This window comes from Ictalurus punctatus, chromosome 4, assembly GCF_001660625.3.
Source record: "Ictalurus punctatus breed USDA103 chromosome 4, Coco_2.0, whole genome shotgun sequence".
Lineage (NCBI taxonomy): Eukaryota > Metazoa > Chordata > Actinopteri > Siluriformes > Ictaluridae > Ictalurus > Ictalurus punctatus.
Genome location: NC_071284.1, coordinates 8,245,169 through 8,269,290, shown reverse-complemented (window position 1 = coordinate 8,269,290; position 24,122 = coordinate 8,245,169). Strand labels below are relative to the sequence as shown.

General features: G+C 40.0%; 1 protein-coding gene across 3 annotated transcripts in view; it reads right to left on the bottom strand.

The window, feature by feature from the left end:
* si:ch211-1e14.1 (UPF0606 protein KIAA1549) overlaps window positions 1-24,122 on the bottom strand; it is a 55,237-nt gene that overhangs the window by 23,016 nt on the left and 8,099 nt on the right. For all 3 annotated transcript variants that reach the window (XM_053677892.1, XM_047152749.2, XM_053677895.1), the window contains exons 3-8: window positions 5,803-7,815; window positions 5,526-5,614; window positions 4,349-4,517; window positions 4,039-4,169; window positions 1,722-1,911; window positions 1,561-1,620 (exon numbers count right to left, since the gene is read on the bottom strand). In XM_053677892.1, the coding sequence (XP_053533867.1) occupies window positions 1,561-1,620; window positions 1,722-1,911; window positions 4,039-4,169; window positions 4,349-4,517; window positions 5,526-5,614; window positions 5,803-7,815 (2,652 nt within the window). The remainder of the gene's footprint in view (window positions 1-1,560; window positions 1,621-1,721; window positions 1,912-4,038; window positions 4,170-4,348; window positions 4,518-5,525; window positions 5,615-5,802; window positions 7,816-24,122) is intronic.

Below are 24,122 nucleotides of genomic sequence, written 5' to 3'. Positions count from 1 at the left end.
TCATCAGTTACTCACCCTCGTGTCGTTCCAAACTAATAAGACTTTCGATCCTTCTTCGGAGCACGAATGAAGCCATTTTAATTTAATTTCGGTCGCTCCATTTACAGTCCATGTAACCAAAACTTTCAAACTCGAAAAAGTTCATTACGGCATTGTAAAAGTAATCCATGTGACTCCAGCGGTTTAATTCCAATTTTATGAAGCGATACAAATGCTTTGTTTGCGCAAAAAAACTAAAATCAAGTCTGTATACACAAAATATCCTCACTTCCGCGTAGATCTCTGACACGCTTTAATGAGAGAACCACGACGCATGCGTGCTGTGTTGATGCGAGAGCGGACTAAAAACATGCAAGTCCTCCTCTATGTAGGGACAGAAATCTCACGGGTTTCATTAAAAATATCTTCATTTATGTTCCGGAGATGAACGAAAGTCTTATGAGTTTAGAATGACGTGAGGGTGAGTAATTGGTGGCAGAATTGTCATTTTTGGGTGAACTATCCCTTTAAGTCCCATGAAGTCGACTTGTTCTTGCGCGATATCGGCTCGAGTGAGTAGCGGTATTTAAAGTTCAAAGCTGTACCAACACCCAAGCGTGGAATGCAGTTTGAGGGCATTTTTTAAGGATAAACTTGTGAGTTAACTTAAATTGAGCTGTAAGCATAGCAGATGAGCACTTAGTCAGCTTATTCTTCAAACCATGGGCACAATTACTTAAACTAGTGTGTATCCTGCACATACTTCATTTCATGACCTTGATTTTGTATCTCATGGCTTCATGTTTGTGCCTGGCATAAAAAAAACAAACAAACAACAAATTGCAAAATAATAAAATGTGCTGGATCAAGTGCTATTTTATAAGGGTGGATGACATATTGTTAAATTAAAACAAATGAGCAGTGATTAATGTGTTAATTATGATTAGGACTATTCACACAGCAATATATTGGCTACTCAGAGTAAATGAGTAGTATTAGTACACTAACTCTATTAGACTCCTATTAGTTGTGTATTTCAATACACAATATATATCATATATATATATATATAGTGTATATCATAATATTAGTCTTTTTCATTTTCTGCTTTTTCTACTAAACTGCTTCTTGCTTTTATGTTACATCATATTACATTTTGCATCAAAGGAAAAAAACGTGATTTCCTTCTTCAGTCGAAATTTTCTATCCGTGACTTTCTCGGCCTTAAACGGCTCAAAGTGCTTGTCTTTAAAGGCGGTGGTTTAAGACGCTATTGGAAAAACCCGTCTCGGATGCTTTTACTTAAGAACAGTCTGCCAACCATGAAAGCGTAATGGTAACTACATGCAGATAATTTGCGTCATCTGAATGCCGCACCCAGAAAACTGACTTAAGAAGGTGTGTAACCAGAGTCTGAGTACACATGAGAACTTTCCCTGGGTTAAAATGATCACAATTTTCAGACTTAAGTCATCAACTCTGAATATAGCACTTTCTGAGTAGCAATCAATGTGCTCAAATCTGACCAAGCCTCATGACTGGAGCCAAATAAGCTGAGACAAGCTTATTAGCATACATTACCTGTCTTCACCCATGAAGAGCGTAGCAACTGTGTGGTGTTCAGTTCAGGGTAGTGAAATGCTGTTGACGAAAGAAATCATCACCGTCATACTCATACAGTAATCGGTACATTAAATGACTGCAGTTATTGTTAATGTATGATGCTTGCAAATCTGACTCACGTTCTGCAATCTGCTGAACAGGGTATCCCAGGTAGTAGCTAAACTCCACCATACTGAGATGTCTCAAGTGACCGCTGACCTCTGACCCTAGTATGTACCCTTGAGCATCACGTACCACAAAGGTGATGTCCACTGGCCCACGAAGCTGCCTCCGTGTTGGTGCCACAGAGCTCATGGTGATGTTCAAGATCTGAAATAGTTAAAATCATGTGAGTCCACTACGTATGGAAATAAGAGCACATCTGTAATGTTAATGTCAAGCAAAACCTGACAAACATTAATATAATAACTGAATGTGACTCAGACAGAAAGTTTGTCTCAGTGTATGTATAATCATGATTATTCTACATCTGAATTAAACTGGAGATGAGGTATGTACGAGAACATCAGTCAAAGCTCAAGTGCATTCATATGTCAAAACTGAGAGCGGTGTAACAGTCCCAGTCCTCTACGCAGCAAATTTCACTCATTCATTTAGTTGCCTTGACAACTGTGGGGTTGAATAGTGCATGCTCTTCTCCCTAAATCCAATCAAAGTAGCTGGCTGAGAGTGATGTCATTTCAGTGTACGGGAAGCAGAAATTGCTTCCAATCAGCAAGCACAGCAGCAATCAGTGAAAGAAAAACAGCATGTCTGGTGCACCGCTGCTACATGTCAAAACAGCTCCACGATAAAAACCCTACCATAGCTCTGAGATGGATTTAATCATACATCTTGAACTCAAAGCACCAGTGGTCCATTTTCTAAAGAGTATAAAAGCAATTCAAGAGGACTGGAGCTGAGTTACTGGTGTGAAGACACTCAATAGCTTGTAGAAAACCGTCCTAAACAGCTTGCATTGCAGTCTCTAACAGTTATATATCTGTATGACTGTCTTGTCACACCACATAAATTGTGGTGGAAATTGTTGGCTTTTTTGACATATTTGGACAAGTAAACATTCGATGATCTTTGAAACAGTGCCTATTAATAAAGTTGACATACTTGAACAAACCCACAAGGAAAATTAGATTTTTCAATCATTTATTCAACAGAAATATCAATAAATGTGATATTCTTCTGTGGAAAAAGGAAGTACACGCTTGGCATCAGAAGCTAGTATTGCCCCCTTTAGCAGAAATAACTTTTTGTAGATGTTTTGCATAATTGTCCACCAGACTTGCTGGAATGTTTGACCGCTCTTCCATGTAATATTCTTTCAGTTGCGCGATGCTTGAGGGATTTCTTGCATGCAAAAATCCGGGCTTTGACTAGGCTATTCCATAACCCTCCATTTCTTCTTTCTGAGCCATTCCATGGTGGATTTGTTAGTGTGCTTGGGATCATTATCTTGTTGAAATGTCCGCTTTCAGTTCAACTTCAACTTTTGGACAGATGACCTCACATTATCTTCAAGCACTTTTTGATATGATGCAGAATTCATAGTTGAATCAATGAATGCAAGCTGTCCAGTCCCTGAGGCAGTGAAGCAACCCCAAACCATAACATTTTTCAACGTGTTTCACAGTTGGTATGAGGTGCTTCTCCTAAAAAGCTGTCTCTGGTTTGTGCAAACATGTCTGCTGTTACTGTGGCCAAACAACTCTATCTTTGACTAGTCTGTCCAGAGAATTATTCCCAATGGACTGGTCTTTGCATATTTGCACACTGGCAAACTGTATTCGTGTTCTAACGTTCTTTTTATACAGCAAATGTTTTTTCCTGGCACGCCTCCCATGCACGTCAAATTTGTGCCATTTCTTTTTGATTGTAGAAGCATGCACTTTGACACCAACAGTTGCAAGACTTACTAGCAGATGCTGTGATGAAATTTGGGGGTTCCTGGAGACTTCTATTTCCATCAACTAATTGGCAGTCGTTTGAAATCTGTACCATTTGTAGATGATTTTCATTACAGTGGAATGATGAGATCTTTTTAAATCCCTTGCCAGACTCATAGGCATCCACACCCTTTCCCCCCCCCGAAGGCCTTATAGAACTCTTTAGATCTTTTCATAATGACACCACACACCTCAAAGGGAACACCAGACACTAGAGGGGTTTAAATAAGACAAGCTCCACGTGCACTCCCTAAGCAGGTTTGAATCACTAATCAAATGTCAATTTTATGTGTGATTTGTGTATCAACGTTATTATCAAATATCTGTTTCAAAGAGGATCAAATTTTTGCTTGTCCAAATATGTTTAAAAAAATCCCTTATTTATTTATTTATTTATTTATTTTTTACACAAATTAGCTTAGTTACACAAAAACAGCTAGAGATGTACATGTCAAATCAGATTAATGAGAATAGCAAACATGGAAGTGATTCTTACGTGCACGGTAAAGTCAGTAGACTCCTTTAAGCGACGGCGCACCTCGGCGAAAGCGTAAATCAGGCCTCTTTCAATGTGCTCGATGAATGTGCACACATGCATGTCAATGCCAATAGGCACAAACTGAAGCACTACAGAGAAAAAGTACACGATAAGACATCGCATAATAACCTAGTGTATTTTTAGATTTCACATCACTCTACCTCTACCTAATACAGACTTTAGTTATTACAGCAATATAGATATAAACACTTGCATCGAAATGGAACAGTTAAATTGATGTGAATGGGTGATGTGTATATGTCTCTACCAGAATGGATGTGGTACTGTTGGCCTGGTACAGGACTGATAGGGGAAACACTAAGAATGGTGTCAGACGTGTATGTAAACCGTCTCAGAGCGTTCATAACTGATATGGCTGTGTAGACAACAGGACCAGACACAGCCCGAAACACAAAGTCTGGAGGGGATTTCACCACCTACACACACACACACACACACACACACACACACACACACACACACACACACACACACACACACACACAGACCAAATAAAACAATATTCAAATTTAAAGCGAATCCAACATTAACACACACACACACATATATCATCATTTCACCAAACAACTTCCCCATGAGAGATTACTATGAGTGGAAATACAAACATGAACATGTAAGTTGAGCTGTTTTTTTTTTGTTTTGTTTTAAAAAGAACTGCAAGGAAATGAGTATCTGAAGCTCTCTAATCTACAGTATGTGTTTATATTTGGAGAAGGATTTCACTCTATGAAGCCAATCTCTGCATTGTTTGACTATATGATATGAACAGATAGTGAGACAGGAAGAGCTGTGTATTTCCGGATTGACTTCTGAAAGCCAACATGAAGCTTGAGGGCAGTCATGCAACAGTTTGCCAGCTTTTATCATAAAGTACTTATAAATGGTACACACCGATCAGACTCAAAATAAGATTATTGTATTATTATTGTTGTATAACAAATAGATAATACATCAAAAACTTAGTCTAAGTCATTTGGAAATATATTCTATGTCTTAATAATAATAATAATAATAATAATAATAATTCCACACAGAGATGCTAACAATGATAACAAGAAAATCCTAGCAAGGAGAGACAAATACCCTCCCCCCTACCAAAAAAACAAGAACGATCAAAAAACAGAATTACCACAAAAACTTTAGCGAATGTCAATGTCCTGCGTGACTGCTCCTTTATAATGAGTAACTATTCCTTTTTTACGAGACAAAGAAGCCACAGTCCCACCCACTTCTGTTCTATTGGCTCACAGGATTGAGGTTTGTGAATTCACAAGTAAAATCAGCACAAAGCATAAGTAACCACTATCATGACAGCTAATACGGCGCTGTTCTAAATAGCAAGAGAAAATGTTAAAACTACTAGACTATGCTACAGACTATAGAAAAAAAAAGACTCAGACATGTTCAAGAATATTAAAGTTCACCTGCAGTTCAACCGATCGATTGAATTCCGCTTTGAGGATCTCTCCGACTTTTGTTTTGGCGTAACCAGCGGTGGAGCCAAGCGGAAAACCTGCAGGAGATGGGTAAGACATCATTCCAGGAGTCTGCTCTCTTTTCTTCTATGTTCAAACAAGTACTAGTACTACCTTAGCCTCTAATCAAACACTTTATAATTTGTTCAAACTGCAATTACGTATAGTAATTGAAAAATTAACCCTGTAAAAAATAAAGCCGAAATAAAAGAAAAAACTGACTTACCGACTCGCACTAAGTAGGTATCAGGTTTGGTATTGTTGCAGAGGTACTCTCGGACAGTGGTAGTCTGAAGAGTAGAAGTCTGGGTTGTCACTGAAGGGGTTGTAGGCATTGTAAGAGTTGTAGTATTAAACACTTCAGTTGTTGGGCCCGGGGTAGTCACAGTTGTCTCATTATATAATACTGAAGTGGTGGAGACTGCTGGCTTGCTGGTTGTTGTCATTACATCATCGGTAACTTCAGTGAAAGAACTCTCTACTCCTGTGAAACCTTGGTCAGCCATCTCGGTCACAGAAATGGCAGAAGTGCTATTGAGGGTTGACTCAGTAGGCACCTCAGAGGCATTATGTGTCTGGGTGAACACATTACTGATGACTGAAGAAGTAGGGAGTGAGGTCTCTGGCAATGTAGAGTAGACGTTTGTGGACGTCGGAAACATGACATCGGATTCCTCTGAATCAGAGGGTGGGAAAAACAGTGACAGGGAGGTGCTGACAGATTCTGTGCTAATCCAGTTAGCAGTCGTGGCCAGATCCCACAGGGAAGTTGAAAAGTCCATGGAAGGAGTTAACACTGATGAGTACAAAAACGGAAATGTACCATTCATTAGACTAGGTCTTATGTCTGACAAATCCAAGACAGTAGTGTTGGACAAATCAAATCCTGAGATGTCTGTAGAAGATTCTTCAGGCCAGGAGTTGTTGCCCATAGGCTGCAGGTCCTCTCCATACATTACTGTTATCATGTGACTGGGAGGAACAGTGTAGGTGCTGGTAGTGCTTACTGACAGGGAGAGGGAGAAATGTTTGGAAGTGGTCTGGTTGCCCTGTTGTCCTGTCAAGCTGTCATTATTCTTTGTCAGTTGAATGTTGTAGTACTCCAGACTATTCATATCAGGCAGAAGAACATCACTGGGTTCAATGGTAACATCAGGCCAGTTAGAATATGACTCTGAAGTGTCACTGACTATGTTGCTCCGATGTAAGGAGGCACTAGAATGCACTGCTGTAGGATGGATGGCTTGGACACCCAAGTAAACAGTGCTGGAAAATGGCATATGGGTCGGACTGTTGGGAATACTGGTTAGGGTAGGGGTTCTGGAGGTCATTACACTTTGAGAAACTGTCATTTTGCTATTGGTTACTTGGAGAGTACTGGTTGAATTTGGGGTAATACTGAAGGCCATGTTAGGATTCATAGTAAGATGTCTATCAGGAACATTTGTGGAGGTACTGGGAGAGAGGTACCTTGTGGACAAAGGAATCATTACCCTTGTAGGGAAAGATGTATCGTAGGATTCGGAGTTTGAGTCCTCAAAGTCATACATGTCGGAGGGAAAATTGGTGACCAACGAATAGTCATCTCCCTCAGTTCCCATGTAAGACATTGTTTCCAAGTAATCACCAGAACCAGAACCATAGTCCACATCCATAGTGTTGGCTGGGAAGAAGACCTCTGGTGGACCCATAGTTGGTTCTGTGAAAGATGATGTCAAATGATATTTTCCAAAAACAGCATGACTTGGATATAACAGATGAGCATCTAGGGTACCATCATTTTGGATATTTAAGTCATGACTAGGGACTAAATGATTTGAAAGTTCTTCTTGGTTTGCAGATGTAGTGTCACTATTGCTAAATCTTTCTGCTGGTAATTCAGGGGGTGGAAACGGTGGTTCTGCAAAAGAATCCAGCCCAGTTGAAGGCAAATTTGGTGACGTCTGTGAGAGCTGGATGCCTGAATGTACTGCAGGGCCAGAGAGAGGCTCTGGATTAGGGATATAGCTTGGAGGTGGCATGGAAGCTGAGCCATATACAGTGCCGATGGTGTGACTGTAGTAATTCTCTGAGGCTTTGGGTGATTCAGTGTTAGGCAAGATGGGGAATGTCCTATGGATGTCACTGGACTGTCCCCAGGCTTCGAAGGAAGTATACAGTAAGGTGATGGGTGAAGCTGTTTGATGTGGCACTTCCATCAGAGATTGCTTTGTTGTGTTGGAATCCAACAAAGACCGGTCTAAAGAAGACAAAATATAAATAGAAAAGTTATATTAGTGCTTAAAAATAGCACTAATAAAACATACAACTCCAATTCCAAAAAAGTTGGGACGCTGTGTAAAATGTAAATAAAAACAGAATACAATGGTTTGCAAATCTCATAAACCCATATGTTATTCACAATGGAATATAGAAAACATATCAAATGTTTAAACTGAGGAAATATACCATTTTAAGAAAGAAATAAGGTCAATTTGATGGCTGCAGCACGTCTCAAAAAAGTTGGGATGGGGCAAAAAAAAAAAAAGGCTGGAAAAATAACTGTTACTAAAAGAAACTGCTGGAGGAACATTTTGCAACTAATTAGGTTAATTGGCAACAGGTCAGTAACAGGATTGGGTATAAACATAGTATCTTAGAGAGGCAGAGTCTTTCAGAAGCAAAGATGGGATGGAATCTGGATAGAAGCATGTTGCTCTAAAACCTGTATATATCTTTCAGCATTGATGGTGCCTTTCCAACTTTTTTGGAATTGGGGTTGTACACTGGCACAATATTAACTAAACCTAAACCCAAGCAATTTGGTCAATCTGACTTCAGAATTGCCCTTTCTTGGTTTTCACCCCTCAAAGATGATCTACTAGTCAGATGTTTTATTTTGAGACAAAACCAGTTTTGGATTAACATTCTAAATAAGTTCTATAAAATGTGACATCAACAAAAAGCAAAATATGATTTAACTCATAATATCTACTTGTGGAATAATAATGGTGATTTATACTTTGAAGACTATAATTATCTTCACACTGCATCTGGTCCAGTTATCTGCCAAACTATATATTTTCAAAATCATAGATTTTTTTTTTAGTCTCAATAAAGCTGTGTAATTAATTTTATGGATATGTGGATGCAGCACAAATCCCCTTAATAACAAAACTGTATGGGCCTAGTCATTAAAAAGAGTAAGCCTAAGGCTAATAACAGGTAGCAGGCTATAAAAAATTTTAATGAAGAAGTGGAGTGTGGTAAAAAATAAATAGAGGAACATTTGGGATTTAATCTGGGAGTAAAGTATGATACAAAATGGATCAGTTTAAGATTTTTTTCCATGTTCAACCACAACCTTAACCAGTAAAGTATATTGGATCCAACTTTATTTTAGCACTGATAAAAGCAACCAGATTTAGTGCAAAAGCCATTCATAGCATTATCCGTAATTAGTTTTAATTCGTTATTTATATAATAACTACAATGATTACACAGGTCACGATCCCTCACATCTAGTTTCTCGGAAGACACTTGGAAGACAGTCAGAAAACTACGTTTCAATAATTAAAAGTAAGGCTTTGAAACGTAGTTCCTAAGAGCAGTATCGGTTTGCTTGGTTGATATTCTTAAATGTTCTAAAATTTCCATTAGCACAGGCTTTACAACTTATGCAAGGGCATTGGAATAAAGACTGGCAGTGTATTCAGTAGCAGATGTGTGCTAATGAAATAGGCCATTCTGGGGAGGATGCAGAGGAAAGGTGAGGTGCTTTCGTAATGAAGGAGAGAATGGACTCTCCTATTAGAAAGTGGGTGTTAGAGCTTGGCATCTAGGATAGAAGACTGGTGTTGCATAAAAGCACGGGTCATGAATAGTTGCTTTGTTGTAGATTGCAGCAAAATAGTAAGTACCCAATCCATAGTATCCAGATCTATTCCACAGCTGCTGGATGTAAGAGTTTGGAATGGTGCCCTCTCTGGTAGAAAAACGCTATTGCAAGCTACATGTGGAAGAACATTTCGTACTGCTGGTTGTGCTCTAACCTTGTCCACTGTGCGGATTAATCTAATGGACGAAAGAACAATCAATACACATTCAGACAGAATTCAGAACTGTATCCCAAACCACATAATTGACAGACTATTTAGTGTGGTTGTATGCAGTCTGGAACACGGTCCAAACGTTTACAACTCTTAACATATATATAAATATATATATATCCGAGTCCGGGATCGATTACCCCAGCTCTAGTGTTAGCATATCGGCTAAAACGGAGCAATAAATATACAAATTGAGGTGAGCAGACAAGCCAAATGCCTCACTCTTACGCGAAAATAGAGAAATAGAAAACCACACGAACACAATTTCACAACTGGGTAATGATACAAACTCCATAAAGAGGATAAGTCAGTTGACTTTCCATCAAATTGGAGGACAAATAAAATTTTCAGCAAGAATTAAACTAAGCCTCCAGACTCCATTTTCTTCTTAAAGTATTATATTGACTCTCATTCTCTACTCTCACCCTCTTCTCTGATTGGCTGCTGGTTCTTGTGTACTTGGACCTCTTTTGTGCCTGACGTCTGACACACCTGAGCTGACGTATGGTATAGGTGTACTAATTTCCCCCAGTTCTGACCCCCGACCCCTGACACACCAATGACTGAAAATGACTTTTACAGGATTGTCAGGGTGACTCACAGCACACAAGAAACATCGTATTAAACAATGTCTTTTCTCTCTCTCCTGACTCAAATATGCACTGTAGCTTCAAAGTAAATTTGAAGAAGAAAAAAAACCCAAAACAAATTGTACATATACAAAAGTGCAATTGGATTCAGACTGTGAATTAAAAACATCCTAAAAACAGCTCGATTCCATTTTCCAAAATATGACCCGCTGTGAACTGCAACTGCAATCTGTCAGAGATCACTAAACTCCAGATTCAAACCAGACAGCTGTGAGTCAGAAGCAGCCGACATTACTTATGTGTCTGAAGCAATCCTCCCACTTTATTCAGTAATTATTCAGTAATATTTTCAGCTCATTAAGCTATATTTAGAATCTTTCAAAGAAAAAAAAAAAAAAAAAAGCAAGGACTCCAGCGGAACAGTTTAATACGCTGGTCACATTACCAAAAGTAATAAGTAAACATGTCCACACGCACACAGATTCAGCACAGGGAAAATAAGTATATGATTATTTGGATTCCTTTCATTATTTCTAGAATGCTCCAGCAATGCACAGAAGTATCAAAAAAAAAAACACAACATAATCCTGTGCTGTCTTAATAGGGTCAGTATATTCCCTGCTTCGGTCTCTGGAGAGTAAACAGTTCTCTATACTCACTGCCATACTCTGCAGACTGCCAAGTGTTTGAAGTCCCTGAATATGAGCTCCTGAGAAATTCAGACCCTATATCTATAATGATTATTTACAGAGCTCAAAGTAGAGACTGCTGAAGAATTAACAACAGCAATAAAATATTTATTATTTAACTAAAAGATTTTGCATCATTGCTAAGGCTTTTCCATCCTCGTATATAATGGCTTAGTTAATTGGGTAGCACCTTTGCCTTGCACCTCCAGCGTTAGGAGTTCGATTCCCACCTCCTGTGTGCAGAGTTTGCAGGTTCTCCCCATGCTTCTGGGGTTTCCTCTGGGAATTCCGGCTTCTCTAAATTGTCCGTAGTGTGTGTATGATTGTGCCCTGTGATGGGCTGGGACCCCGTCCATGGTGTCCCCTGCCTTGTTCCCTGATTCCCCTGGGATAGGCTCCAGTGTCCCTGTGTAAGATAAGTGCTACAGAATATGGATGGATGGATGGATGGATCAGCGTCAGGGTCCCTGGTTTGATCCCGAGCTCGAGTTACTGTCAGTGCAGTGTTTTGCATAATCTCCTGTGTCTGTGTGGGTTTCCTCCGGGTTCTCTGGTTTCCTCCTACCTCCTAAAAACATGCACGTCGATGCTAAAATCCACCTACGTGGAGATGAGTGCGTGAATGTGTGTTTGTTCTGGCTCTGGACTGCTGCAACCCTGACCGGTGTGAAGTGGTTACTAAACATGAACGATTGCATGTGTTCTAGCAACATACTGGATTTCATATGAGACTTTTTCCGATATCACCCCAACAGAAGAACGTCAAACTTATCAAAGTAAACCAACTGTTTAATTTTACCAAATTGAACCAACTGAAAAAAGAAGCTTATGGTAGGATTCTGGAGCATGGACGGTTGCGATTTTATCTAGGTGAAAACGGGTGACTGTTACAAAGCGGCCCACGTTGCTAACAAGAAAATCTGAGCAGGGAGCAAGAAAAACCGCCCAAATTTGACCACAAAAACCCTAGCATACTGTAGGTCACATAGGAGCTCCATGCTTACAGCAGACTTTGCCTTGTGCTTTTAATGACCAGAGATTATAGTTTCTTGTAGTCCTCCTTGTTTCAGGAGAACCTGGTTCACAAAACTGAGGTTTACGTGTCCATTTAACATCAGTTCAAAGCAAAAGTAACCTCCACCAGGAGCAATGCGTCTTTCGTGTCACGCATCCTTTTCCCTTCTGTGAACCTCTGTGGACACTTGACCTTCTTGTCTAAACTGTTGCTACAAACCTGAAAGCACACAATTGTACAGGATGACTTTGTACGCTGTAGTATGGCAATTTCCCTTCTCTGGAACTAAGAAGCCCAAACCTGTTCCAGCATGACAATGCCCCTGTGCACAAAGCGTGCTCCATGAAGGTTGGAATGGAAGAACTCAACTGGCCTGCATAGAGCTCTGAACTCAACCCCATTGAACAGTCCCACCAGGATTTTGCGATCACAGGAATACTCGGAGGAGATTGCAATTTTTCAAAATTATAAAAGATTTTCCGCAGATTGCGGCCAAGGCATGCCATGCGACGTCATCCCGACGCACGTTCAGCCAAAGCCTTCTTCGAATCAAGTGCCTCGAGCATGAGTACAGCTGAAAGGTCTCATTTAACAAAAGTCACTGCAAAACAATTTTGTGCAATTGCAATTCTGCCAAATCGAGAAGTTTTCCGCAAAAAAGCACAAGAAACTTCGCAAAATTTTGAAAAAAACCGCCACAAAATCAAGCATTTTTGTCCAGAGTGGTAAAAAAAATCCTGACTGAAATCCTGTATGGACTGATTGACTGAAGACCTTTAGGATGAACTGGAATGCTGGCTGCACCCCAGGCCTCCTCGCCTGACATCACTGCCTGATCTCACTCACGCTCTTGTGGCTGAATGAGCAAATCCCTACAGCCACCCTCCAAAATCTAGTGGAAAGCCGTCCCAGAAGAGTGGAGGTTATTATAACACCAAAGGAAGACTAAATCTGGAATGGGATGTTCAACAAGCACGAGTCTGATCGTCAGGTGTCCACAAACGTTTCGGTATATATGTTATTAGTGTTTGGTCTGACTGTTCTCACGGGCGAGGAGTTGAAAATCATAAATGCTATGGCTGAACTCGAAATGTTGGCACCCCTACTTTTATTACAGACTGATCTTCAACTTGAATCCCAAGCCAAATATAAAGTGCTAATGAATCCAGTCCTTTTTACATCTTATGCAGTACTTTTATGTGCAAAATGTGAAATGTGCCTTACATAGAGAATTCAAGGTTACATTGTCTTGGCAAGTGAACTAGCTCTGTGTGGTGCCAGGTTTTAGGACTTACCACAAGGCAAGGATTTATTACAAGTGAAAGCGTGAGGCCGCAATGGCCCTTCACATATAACTGAAGACCCTTGGTGTCTGCTAAATAGTAAAAGACAAGTGTGCTCTGAAGAATCATGCTTTAAACCAGGCATTACCTAATTTCTACAGAGAGGGCCAACTTTAGTGTTAATGAAACAGTATGACCCTGAGCAGTGCCAGACAGATGACGATGTGACAGACTGAAGGCAGAGGAAACATTTACGGATGACTCGCTGTACCACCTGTTCCAGAAACATGACCATGTTACGCATCGGTGCCGTTTCATTGTCATCTCTGTCCTTGAAGAGATAGACCGACATATTGGATTCTCAGATGGTAAGTTACAGTGATAGCATGTCACTGAGGGTGTGTTACACTTGGAGCATAATCATACTGTTAGAGTAGCCACACAAGTATTCAATACACATCAAATATATATTACAAGCCAATATTACATCATTTTGCACAGCAGCAAATCAAATTCATCACTTAAAACTGGTGGCTTTCATCAGTCTGACTTTCCAGGGAGTGGGAACCAGGAGACAGACGGCATCGCAAAAGTATGCAGGAAAAGCTAGTCATGGCAAAATAGTATAACATATGCATAGTTTCCCAAAAGTCTCCATACATATTGGAAAATTAACACTTTTTAGCAAAATGTCTCATACTTATATATATATATATATATATATATATATATATATATATATATATATATATATATATATATATATATGGAATGGAATTACAAACTTCTTTAAGGCACCAAGGCAATCCATGGACGTGTGTCTGGGCTATCAGCTTTTGTCGCTGATGGTTTTTTCTCTTTTTTTCCACCCATTGACGTATGAAAGTCACTTTTATTTGACATGTAGCAACAAACTCCAGTTGATTAATATATTTCCTTGTGGCACAACAGACCACTAGCTCACGTTACACCTTCCCAAATCCGACTACCTGATAAACTACACATACCAACCAAGGCCACATTCTGGCCATCAGGAGGAATGATTTTTAATAGTTGAATAAACTGGCTTGTACAAATCACAAACAAACTTTGCGAGTCATAGGACTGTCACATTTTTCTGTTAATAACCTGTTAATAGAAAAAGACATGGCCAGACTTGAATGATGTTTTGAGCAAAGACAGAATGACGGAGTTCAAAGCCAAAATGTTAAGCAAACTCACTGCTGTTTTGTTGAGGGTGCAAGCATGATATAGATATTATCAGGATAGACTAGGGACTATGGCTACATACTGCAGAATCACAGGAGTAAGCATTCATTTCTCTCTTAGCTAACTAGTTTGTCATATTTTGGGGTTATATTACATCAGCTACCACTTTAGCCTGGTTAATTAGGTTTCTAGGTAAACCGAAACACAACACCGGGGAAGTACACCGCCGCTTCCACTTGTCCTGCGGGCTAATTAATGAATTTATGATCTAACAACACATACAACATACAAAAAGGAGGCCCTGGGAATGAGGCTTGTGTCGAGGCTGAGAGGTCAAATTTTTGTATTCTTTTTACAGTTACATTTATATAGCACTTTAGGTAGTATGGGGGGAATCTCCTCAACCACCACTAGTGTGTAGCATTCACCTGGATGATGTGATGGCAGCCATAGTGCGGCAGAACGCCCACCACACACCAGCTATTAGTGGAGAGGAGAGAGAGATGTAGCCAATTCAGAGATGGGGATTATTAGGGGCCATGATAGAGAAGGGCCAGTGGGAAAATTTCACCAGGACACCGGGGTTATACCACTACTGTTTTACTATAAGTGTCCTGGGATTTTTAATGACCAATGAGAGTCAGGATCTTGGTTTAACATCTCATCTGAATCACGTGCTGTTTCTACAGGATAGTGTCCCCATCACTACACTGGGGCATTAGGATCCACACAGACCACAAGGAGAGCACCCCCTGCTGGCCTCACGAAAACCACTTACATCAGCAAACTTACAGCCCCACAGAAGGTCTCCCATCCATGTATGAGCCAGGCTCAACCCTGCTTAGCTTTAGTGGGACAACAGGCAAGAACTGCAGGTTGATAGGACTCTTACCACGGTTGCTAAATTTTTAGCTCATAATCCATTAAGTGTAAGTGGGTGTGAACAAAATGACAGAAAGGAGACTTGACATGAGATCAACCTCGCATAAATAATGCAGTTCAGCAGACTCAAATGTAATTTACTCCTCCCTGAACTCTTGTCTACCACTGACCCTGATAACTGAATCCAGTAAAAGAAGAATATCTGTCTGAGGGCTTTAATCATCTGCATAACACACAAACTCGACACAAATCCACACAACAGCCATCATCAAAAAGAATCTCAATGGAAATGCGTGCCTTATCCTTTGTAAGGCATACGGCGTGTTATTAACATCAAACACGTTTAAAACTGTCACCGTGTCTTCCTCGAGTGGGAGGATAGAAATAAGAGACAAAATATATTAGCATCATAAATGCAAAACGATGCAATGTTTTCATCTAAATGGACCATGACAACAACCTAACAGGGAAACAAAGGCTCTCATGTCTCAATATTTTATATACGAGATACGAGTCTAATTGTCCAGCGGCAAACAGACTGAGTTATACAGTATAAATATCCCTAGCTTTCATTATTAGGGCTTGGTTACAAAAGTTCACTTAAAAGGAACAGCTGTGAATCACACAAAAGTGAGTCTGTAGCCAAGGTCTACTGCTGGGAAAACTAAGATACCAATTATGGGCCCCCTTTTAATGATGTCATTTCCCTTCATTTGCCAGGCTCCTTCCAGTGAAAGTCTCATTTGATGGTGGTGCTATTCCAGAAAAGCAGGGTGAAACACTCGTTTGCCCACACATGTTTCTGTTTTAGTCACATCCCATCGCGTGACTGCTTTTCTCCCTTACTACAGAGACTCAACTCGCACTCTAATAGAACAATAAAGTGATGTCTGTGCTGACATTCGCTTTATTTCTGAGAGGAGTACATTATTGCAGGCGAGTAGATACACTATATGGCCAATCATTTTTTGGACACCTGACCATCACACCCATATGTGGGCCTTCCACAAACTGTTGCCACAAAGTTGGAAACATAATTGTATGTGATGTCTTTTATGCAGTAGTAGCATTACAAGTTCCCATCACTGGAACTGGGGGGTTGGGGTGTGGGTTGGGGAGGCAAGGTGTCTTAGTGTTTAGTACTGTTGCCTCGCACCTCCAGGGTTGGGGGTTTGATTCCTGCATGTTCTCCCCGTGCTTTGGGGTTTCCTCCAGGTACCCTGGCTTCCTCCACTGTTCTAAAGACGTGTGCTGTAGGCTGATTGGCATTTCCAAACGGTCCATAATGTGTGAAGGGGTGTGTGCGTGAGATTGTGCCCTGTGATGGGTTGGCACCCCGTCCAGGGTGTCCCCCGCCTTGTGCCCCGAGTCCCCTGCGATAGAATCCAGGCTCCCCATGACCCTGTGTAGGATAAGCGGTACAGAAAATGGATGGATGGATAGAACTAAGTCCAAACCTGTTCCTGCATAACAATGCCCCGGTGCACAAAGCGAGCTCCATGAAGACATGATTTGTCAAGTTTGGAGTGGAAGAACTCGAGTGGACTGCACGAAGCCCCAACCTCAACCCCACTGAACACCTTTGGGATGAACTGGAACGCTGACCGCACCCCAGGCCTCCTCTCTCCTCGCTTCATTGTAGCTGAATGGACAAAATCCCCATAGCCATGGTCCAAAATCTAGTGGAAAGCCTTCCCAGACTGGCGGTTATTATAATAGCCAATGGGCACTAAATCTGAAATGGGATGTTCAAAAAGCATGTGCTTTTTGTATAAGCGCATATGTCCACAAACATTTGGCCGTATAGTGTACACGATTAAAGCACATATGTTAAATAAACAAAAAAGCCATACAATCAGCCTGAATTTTTTTTCCCAAAACTTTGTTAGCACATGTCCCTGGTTATACTGTGCATGATGCATCATTATTAATCACTGATAAAACTAAAACGGTCATTGTCATTAATCTTCCACTAAAGTACAGCCATTTTTGCACACATTTCATTTTTGACTTTGTCAATAGACATTTTCAGAACGCTTTAGTAAAAATAAAAAACACTTCAGGACATGCTGTTACAGGAAAAATAATCAACAAAAATGTGTGTGATTATTTTCCTATAACAGCCTGTCGAAATATTTTATTCTTCTTACACCCCAGAAAATTATTTTTTTTAAAAACCCCAACATATTGTAGTTTTTATTCATTTATAGTTACGTTTAATGTTGAAACATCTGTAAAACAAGTTAGTTCTGATTATCACCTACAGTATGTCACAACAGCTATAAAACTGGCATTCCCTCACCAACCTCTTTATTTTTCTCTCTGTTAAAGACAATCAAAATATCTCATGTTACAGAGAAACTGTCCGGCGTAAAGACTTCCCCGTGTTGGAAAACTAGAAGTTACAGCTTTACCTCAAACACTGGAGAATAAATAATAAATAAATGTCTAACAAACACATCCCCATTTAATTTTTTTTAAAAGCCAATTATGTGGAGTGAAGTTGTTACTATAAAAATGATACCTTATTAGAACGAGTGCATTAATAATAAGAGATTTATTTAAAGTTAATTGAAATTAATCAACATCTTCTGACCAATCAAAATCCCCAGACCCAGTTATCTTCAAACATAAACCCAGGAGTCAGTATGTGTATAAGTGGTACAGAAAATGGATGGATGGATGGACTTGGCATTAAAATAACCGTTGAAACAATGTCTGAGAAACAAACACACAAGCTACGGTACATCCAATATACACAGGCAAATAGTTTGTGAAAGGCTTGAAGTCCCAGTGCTGTTGAGTGTAACATGACCGATGGAGTGATTTCCTCTAACACTGAACAACACTTTGCTGTCTGATTAAGTGTTAGGAACAAACGACACTTTCTATGTGGGGTGCACTGAAACTAACCTAACAATGGAGTGTGTGACAGAGTAAAAGAGTTCTGTTATGAGAAACGATATCATGAAGAACGACTGAGAAGCTTCCAGTAATATACTATATGCAGTATGTTAGTCCAGACGTGTAATTGAGTTGTGTAAAAAAACAGACACGTGACTACCATCGGCGCTCACAGAAACCATTACAGCAGACAAGACTGCTATTGATCTGAGCAGGCATGGCTGAGATCATGTCTGCTCCTTATCACGCTGTAAACGCTTCTCCTAGCTGATGAGAGCAGGATGACTGCTAAGAACAGAAAACTGGATGGCGGGAGAGCACAAGAGAGAGAGAGAATCTCCAGATCAGGACTCCACACCATAGTTGGTGTGTTGTGTAATTCACAGGAGGACGCTCAAGATCTGCATGTTTGCCCCACTCCCTCTGCTTTCTTCAAATGACAGGAAGGCTGTGACTGTGACCGTGCCACTCTGCAGGATCTCGGCAGATCCTGTGTCTCTAGTGTACCACAACCCACATCATTTTAACTCAATCTGTAATGAAAGAAAGAAAGAAAGAAATATATATAATATATTTGAAATATATTATATATATATTTCATATATTCATTTCATATATATATATATATATATATATATATATATATATATATATATAATATATGAAAAATTGCAAGCTCCTCCGAATATTGTTGAGTTTGCTTAATTTTGCATTCATTTCTGTGATAAAAAAATTGTGAAATCCTGGAGGCACTGGTACTGTTGATGGGAGCTGGTAGCTCATTGGTGGGCACTGGTAGCTCATTGGTGGGCACTGGTAGCTCATTGGTGGGCACTGGTAGCTCATTGGTGGGCATTGGTAGCTCATTGGTGGGCATTGGTAGCTCATTGGTGGGCACTGGTAGCTTAGTGATTAAGATGTTGGCCTACTGATCAGAAGGTCGTGAGATCAAATCCCAGCCCTGACAATCTGCCACTGCCTTGCCCTTGAGCAACGTCCTTAACTCTCAACTGCTCAGTTGTATAAATGTACAATGGTACAAATACCATAAATGTAAAGTTTATAAAGGATTGCACAATACTTAACAGCTTAATTTGGCTCCTAGAAATGACATGTAAATGATTAAACAATTGTGTTACATGGGGTTTGATTTAGTTAGGTGTAAATGGATTCCTTCTAGTGAAATTGATGTAGTTTATGTCTCAACCAGTACCCCGTTTAAAACAAAGCCGACAAGTGATGACCGACGTGGAAGTGGATGGATTTCTCTTATTTGTCTGAGCCCTGTGCTTTAAAATAGACCGTGTAACAGCTCAGACATCAGCATGGGCATGGTGTTATCTCGGTGGCCCAGGTCTCGGCTCGCATTGCTCTGCTTTCACCACGTTTGATTACATACTAAAAGAGTCTGCTCTTATCCCTGCAGGCTGCTAGTCTTGTTTACTCTACGGAACAAATAGAAAGGAAACAGAGTTCTTCGGTCAGGAGTCACAGATAAAAACTGGTGACACGTGCTGTATCAGGTCCAAATTTAGACTCCAGCAGGAACACAGTTTATCTGAAATACAGTTGACAGGGCTATGCCAAAATGAGCTGTAAAAAAGCATGATTAAGCAATAGAGTTCAAAACAGATGGAAATGGAACAAACAGCGATCTTAATTAGGCTCTTTTCCCTCTCACATTGCAAGCAGGACCAAAAAACAACAGTCTTTTGTAAGAGTTAGGAATTTAGACATTCAGGATACGAGGTTTTTGTCACGTAAAATTTAGTACTGTATTATTAATCGCCTATTAAATTGACGTACCTTAAGAAACTATTTAAAAACATGAAGAATGGCTAATGTAGGTATCGGGTGTGGAGATCTCTCGTTAACAAAGATTTTTCCATAGAAAACTGGACAGTCTAAATTACTTGCAGATGTCCAAATTACTAGTTATATTTGGCAACAGCCTGACTGTGCATTAAATATTTTCTCGACGGTAGCACTGCAAAACAATTAATAGCCAATGACTCAGGAAGAGCCATGAGATTCGGTTTAATGTGGCTATTACTATCCACATTCAATCTTTTTAAGAAAATATGTGGGGACCATTATTACATTTCCATTTATTCAGCTGACAGATGGTTTTAAGCAACGTGACGTACTATTGAGACATAATACGAGCTGGGATACGCTTGTGGGTTAAAGGCTTTGTGTAAGGGTCTTAAAGTGGTTCTCTTGGAGTCCTGGGCTTAAGAATATTAAAAAAAATAGATACACCTTTAAAGGGATAGTTCAACCAAAAGTGAAAAGTCTGTCATCAGTTTCTCACATTTCATGTCATAACCAAAACTTTCATGCTCCAAAAAGTTCATAAAGGCATTGTAAAAACTTTTTGGAGTTTTGGTTACATGGACCGTAAATGGAGAGACAGAAATCTCCCAGGTTTAATTAAAAATGTCTTCATATGTGTTCCGAAGACGAACGAAAGTCTTATGGGTTTAGAACGACATGAGGGTGAGTAACCGATGACAGCGTTTTCACTTTTGGCTGAACTATCCCTTTAACAACTTGTATATTGATACAACAGTATGATGGTCAGTGGTAAACAGTATGACACTGTTTCTCTAATCTTGAGTATTACATTTATTTAACAAAACCGTCTTGTTTAAATGAGTGTAAACCAGCTTTTAAACCAGAGATGGTATGGAGTAGAGAATATGAACATGGCAGCGTGTAATGCTCAACATGGTGGGGGTATTACGTCCTGTCACTTAGTAAAAAGCCTTGTTAGCTAAGATGTTACCAGAAAACGCCTGCCCTAACAACTGCCCTATTAGCATAGAGTATCTAATACCATGTTATAAGCTTAATAAACTACTAACTTCCCTGATTGTTCATAATTGTCACTGCCATTGCTACTTAGCCAACTGGGTGCAGTAAGCTACCTTACTAAATGCAACTGATACCTGAAGACACCTCTATATCTCATCCTGTTTCAATCATTAATTAGTTTGAGATTGCTATTAAATGCCAATTTAACAGTGCTAGCAATTCAAACCTAAATACTGCTAAATTCTCATGAGAACAATGACGATATAACAAATTAGCATCATAAATGTTATCCTTAAAGAACTGACTAATACAGGCAGCCATTTTTCAGCACAGTGCATTGGATCATCTGAATTCTGGCACAACGAGAAAGCCTCTTCCCCTCACCGACCAACTTTTTGTCAGCAATATAAGCCTTCAGCAGCAAAAGTGAACAGATTCCAACAGCCTTTCTGTCCTTCAATGGCATTTTGTTTGCTTGTGTGGCATTGCAGCTCTGTATTTCGATGGGCCTGGCATACTGATCTGTCCCCAGTGCAGAAGCCAATGAATAATGAATACTCTCACTGTCACTCCGAAGCAGATCGGGTTTCACTTTAAAAGAGACAACATGTGTAATTAGACAGTAAGAACCAGCTCAGCTCCAAAGCCATACACTTGTGGAACAAGGCAGTGCCATTGAGAAGTTAGGAAACTAAGGGTGCTTTCGCATATGTAGTGTTTAGTCTGTTTGAGTCGGAGCATGGTATGTTCTCGTCTTTGGCGCTGTTTGTTTCGGCAGGTGAGAACACACCAAAACGACCAGTCCGTGTGATGTGGTCTTGCTCTGCTGCCAGGCAAACTCTAGCACAATTCGACTGCAGTGAGAAAGTGATCCGTCTCTGAATAACCCGAATGCAGAAAGCGAACCAAACACGCCGTGTATTTTAGGTTGTGGGCAGAATTTTTTTTTTTGTCGATGACTGAGCCGTGAGCTGGAACCTGAGCCAAAGGACAGAACTATAGCTATCCAGAAATGCCATGTGTTCTGGATATTTAGACAGACAAACAAAAATATAAAATAAACTTGTTCTTTGTGCTTGGGTGATTTTTTTTGTGATTTCTTCACGCACTTGGCAAAAATGTGTTTATCTTTTCTATTTCTGTCCAATGAAGAAGGAAAAAAAGTTTGTTTTCAACTATACACAATTTTTGCTTTTTGATTTGAAACAAACTGAAGAATCAATTTTGTTGTGATTCAGACTTCAGGCAAGCGTCTAATAGGCAACTTTCGAGAAAAAGAGTGTTCTCCTCTGAACCAAAATGAAACTCCACCAGTATTTACAGTGCATTGAGAAAGTATTTATCCCCTTGGTGTTTTTCCCGTTTTGTTACATTACAACGTGGAATTAAATAATGGGTTTTTTTGTTGTTTGGGGGGGGGGGGGGGGGTTGGGGGGGGGGGTTGGGGTGAAAATTGTGATAGACACAATTGAGACCGAAAAACCCCAAAAACAAGATCTCTTGAGTGTGCATACTGTAAGTATTACACCCTGCACCCACCAAAATACTTTGTAGAGACACCTTTTGTTGCAATTACAGTTGTAAGCACATCTAGCCACTGGGATTTTTGCCCATTCTTCAAGGCAAAACTGCTCCAGCTCCTTCAAGTTAGATGTATTGTGCTGGTGTACAGCAATCTTCAAGTCATTCCACAGATTCTCAATTGGCCTGAGGTCTGGGCTTTGAATAGTCATTCCAAGACCTTTAAACCACTCCAGTATTGCTTTAGCAGTATGTTTAGGGCAGTGGTTCTCAAACTTTTTTAGTGTGAGGCCCCCCTTGTGTAGGACGCATCCCTTTGTGGCCCACTAGAGTTGTCAAATTTTCACAATTTCACTAGGCTCTTCTGTAGTAACTTTCTCAGCTAAGAGACTACATCCTCTATCTAAAGACTTATCCATTTTAAATAGTCTTAGGTTTTATCAGCGTGTGGCTAACAGAACACTAGTATATCAACATTTTGGTGTTTGGTGTGTGTTTTAGTGTGCTGTGTATAATTGATTTCATTTATTAATATCTCTTATTATGTTCATCACAGTTCAAAGGTTCACAATCCAAACTTACATAAAAGTAAAAAAAAAAAAAAAAAAAAAGGTTTTTAAAATAATTTTTATAGAATTTCTATGCACCCTTCTGGCACCATCCTGAAGTCCCACAGGGGTCAATGGCTCCAGTTTGAGAACCACTGGTTTAAGGTCATTGTCCTGCTGGAAGGTGAACCTCTGTCTAAGTCTCAAATCTGGGGCAGACCGAAACAAGTTTTGTATAATAAAGATTGTCTCTATAACACACACATACACACCCACACACAAAATAAGTTTAGGGCCACATTTAATATGATTCGTTAGTGCTGTATTAGTCCCGAGCTCACTGTGAATCACAGAGAACTGAAATAACCTAAAAAGCTTATAGGAACGTATGTTGTGTCCTCCATTCCCAGGGGAAGTGGACACTTCTGCAGCTCAGTTCCACCACCTCAATGCACTGGACTCTGGGAAATAATCCACACTGCCGCCGTGTCCTAAAGACTCTTCTGGAGTTGGAGCAGGTAACTCTGAGCTCTTCTGCTAAGAAGACTAACTGTCTGTTTCTTTCTTCCTCTTCGTCTAAAAGACAGTTTCGCTTTTAATTAGCAGACAGACAGTGAGGATCTATATATAAGTCTTAATTATACACATTCATGCTTGGATTTTGATTGTGGAAGTTGAACAATCACTGCCAAGACATTTGAATGAAACCTCTGTTACGTTTCTATCATTACATGTGACAGATGTTTTAAATGGCAGTGTAATGAGTTCTGATGGAAGTTAAAACCATCGGTGAGTTAATGATGTGGAGGTCAGCTGTGGAGTAATGCTATAGCACTTTGTTCATTTTTGCTAAATGAAAAACACTCCAAAAATCCTACTACTAGTGAGCTGCTGTGACTTATCAAGGAAATCCTGTAATAGTAATTCACAGTCAGAGCTGTTGGACTCGCTCGCTTCTACACGCCTGCCAGTTTAGATACGCATCAAGTCCGAAAGAAGT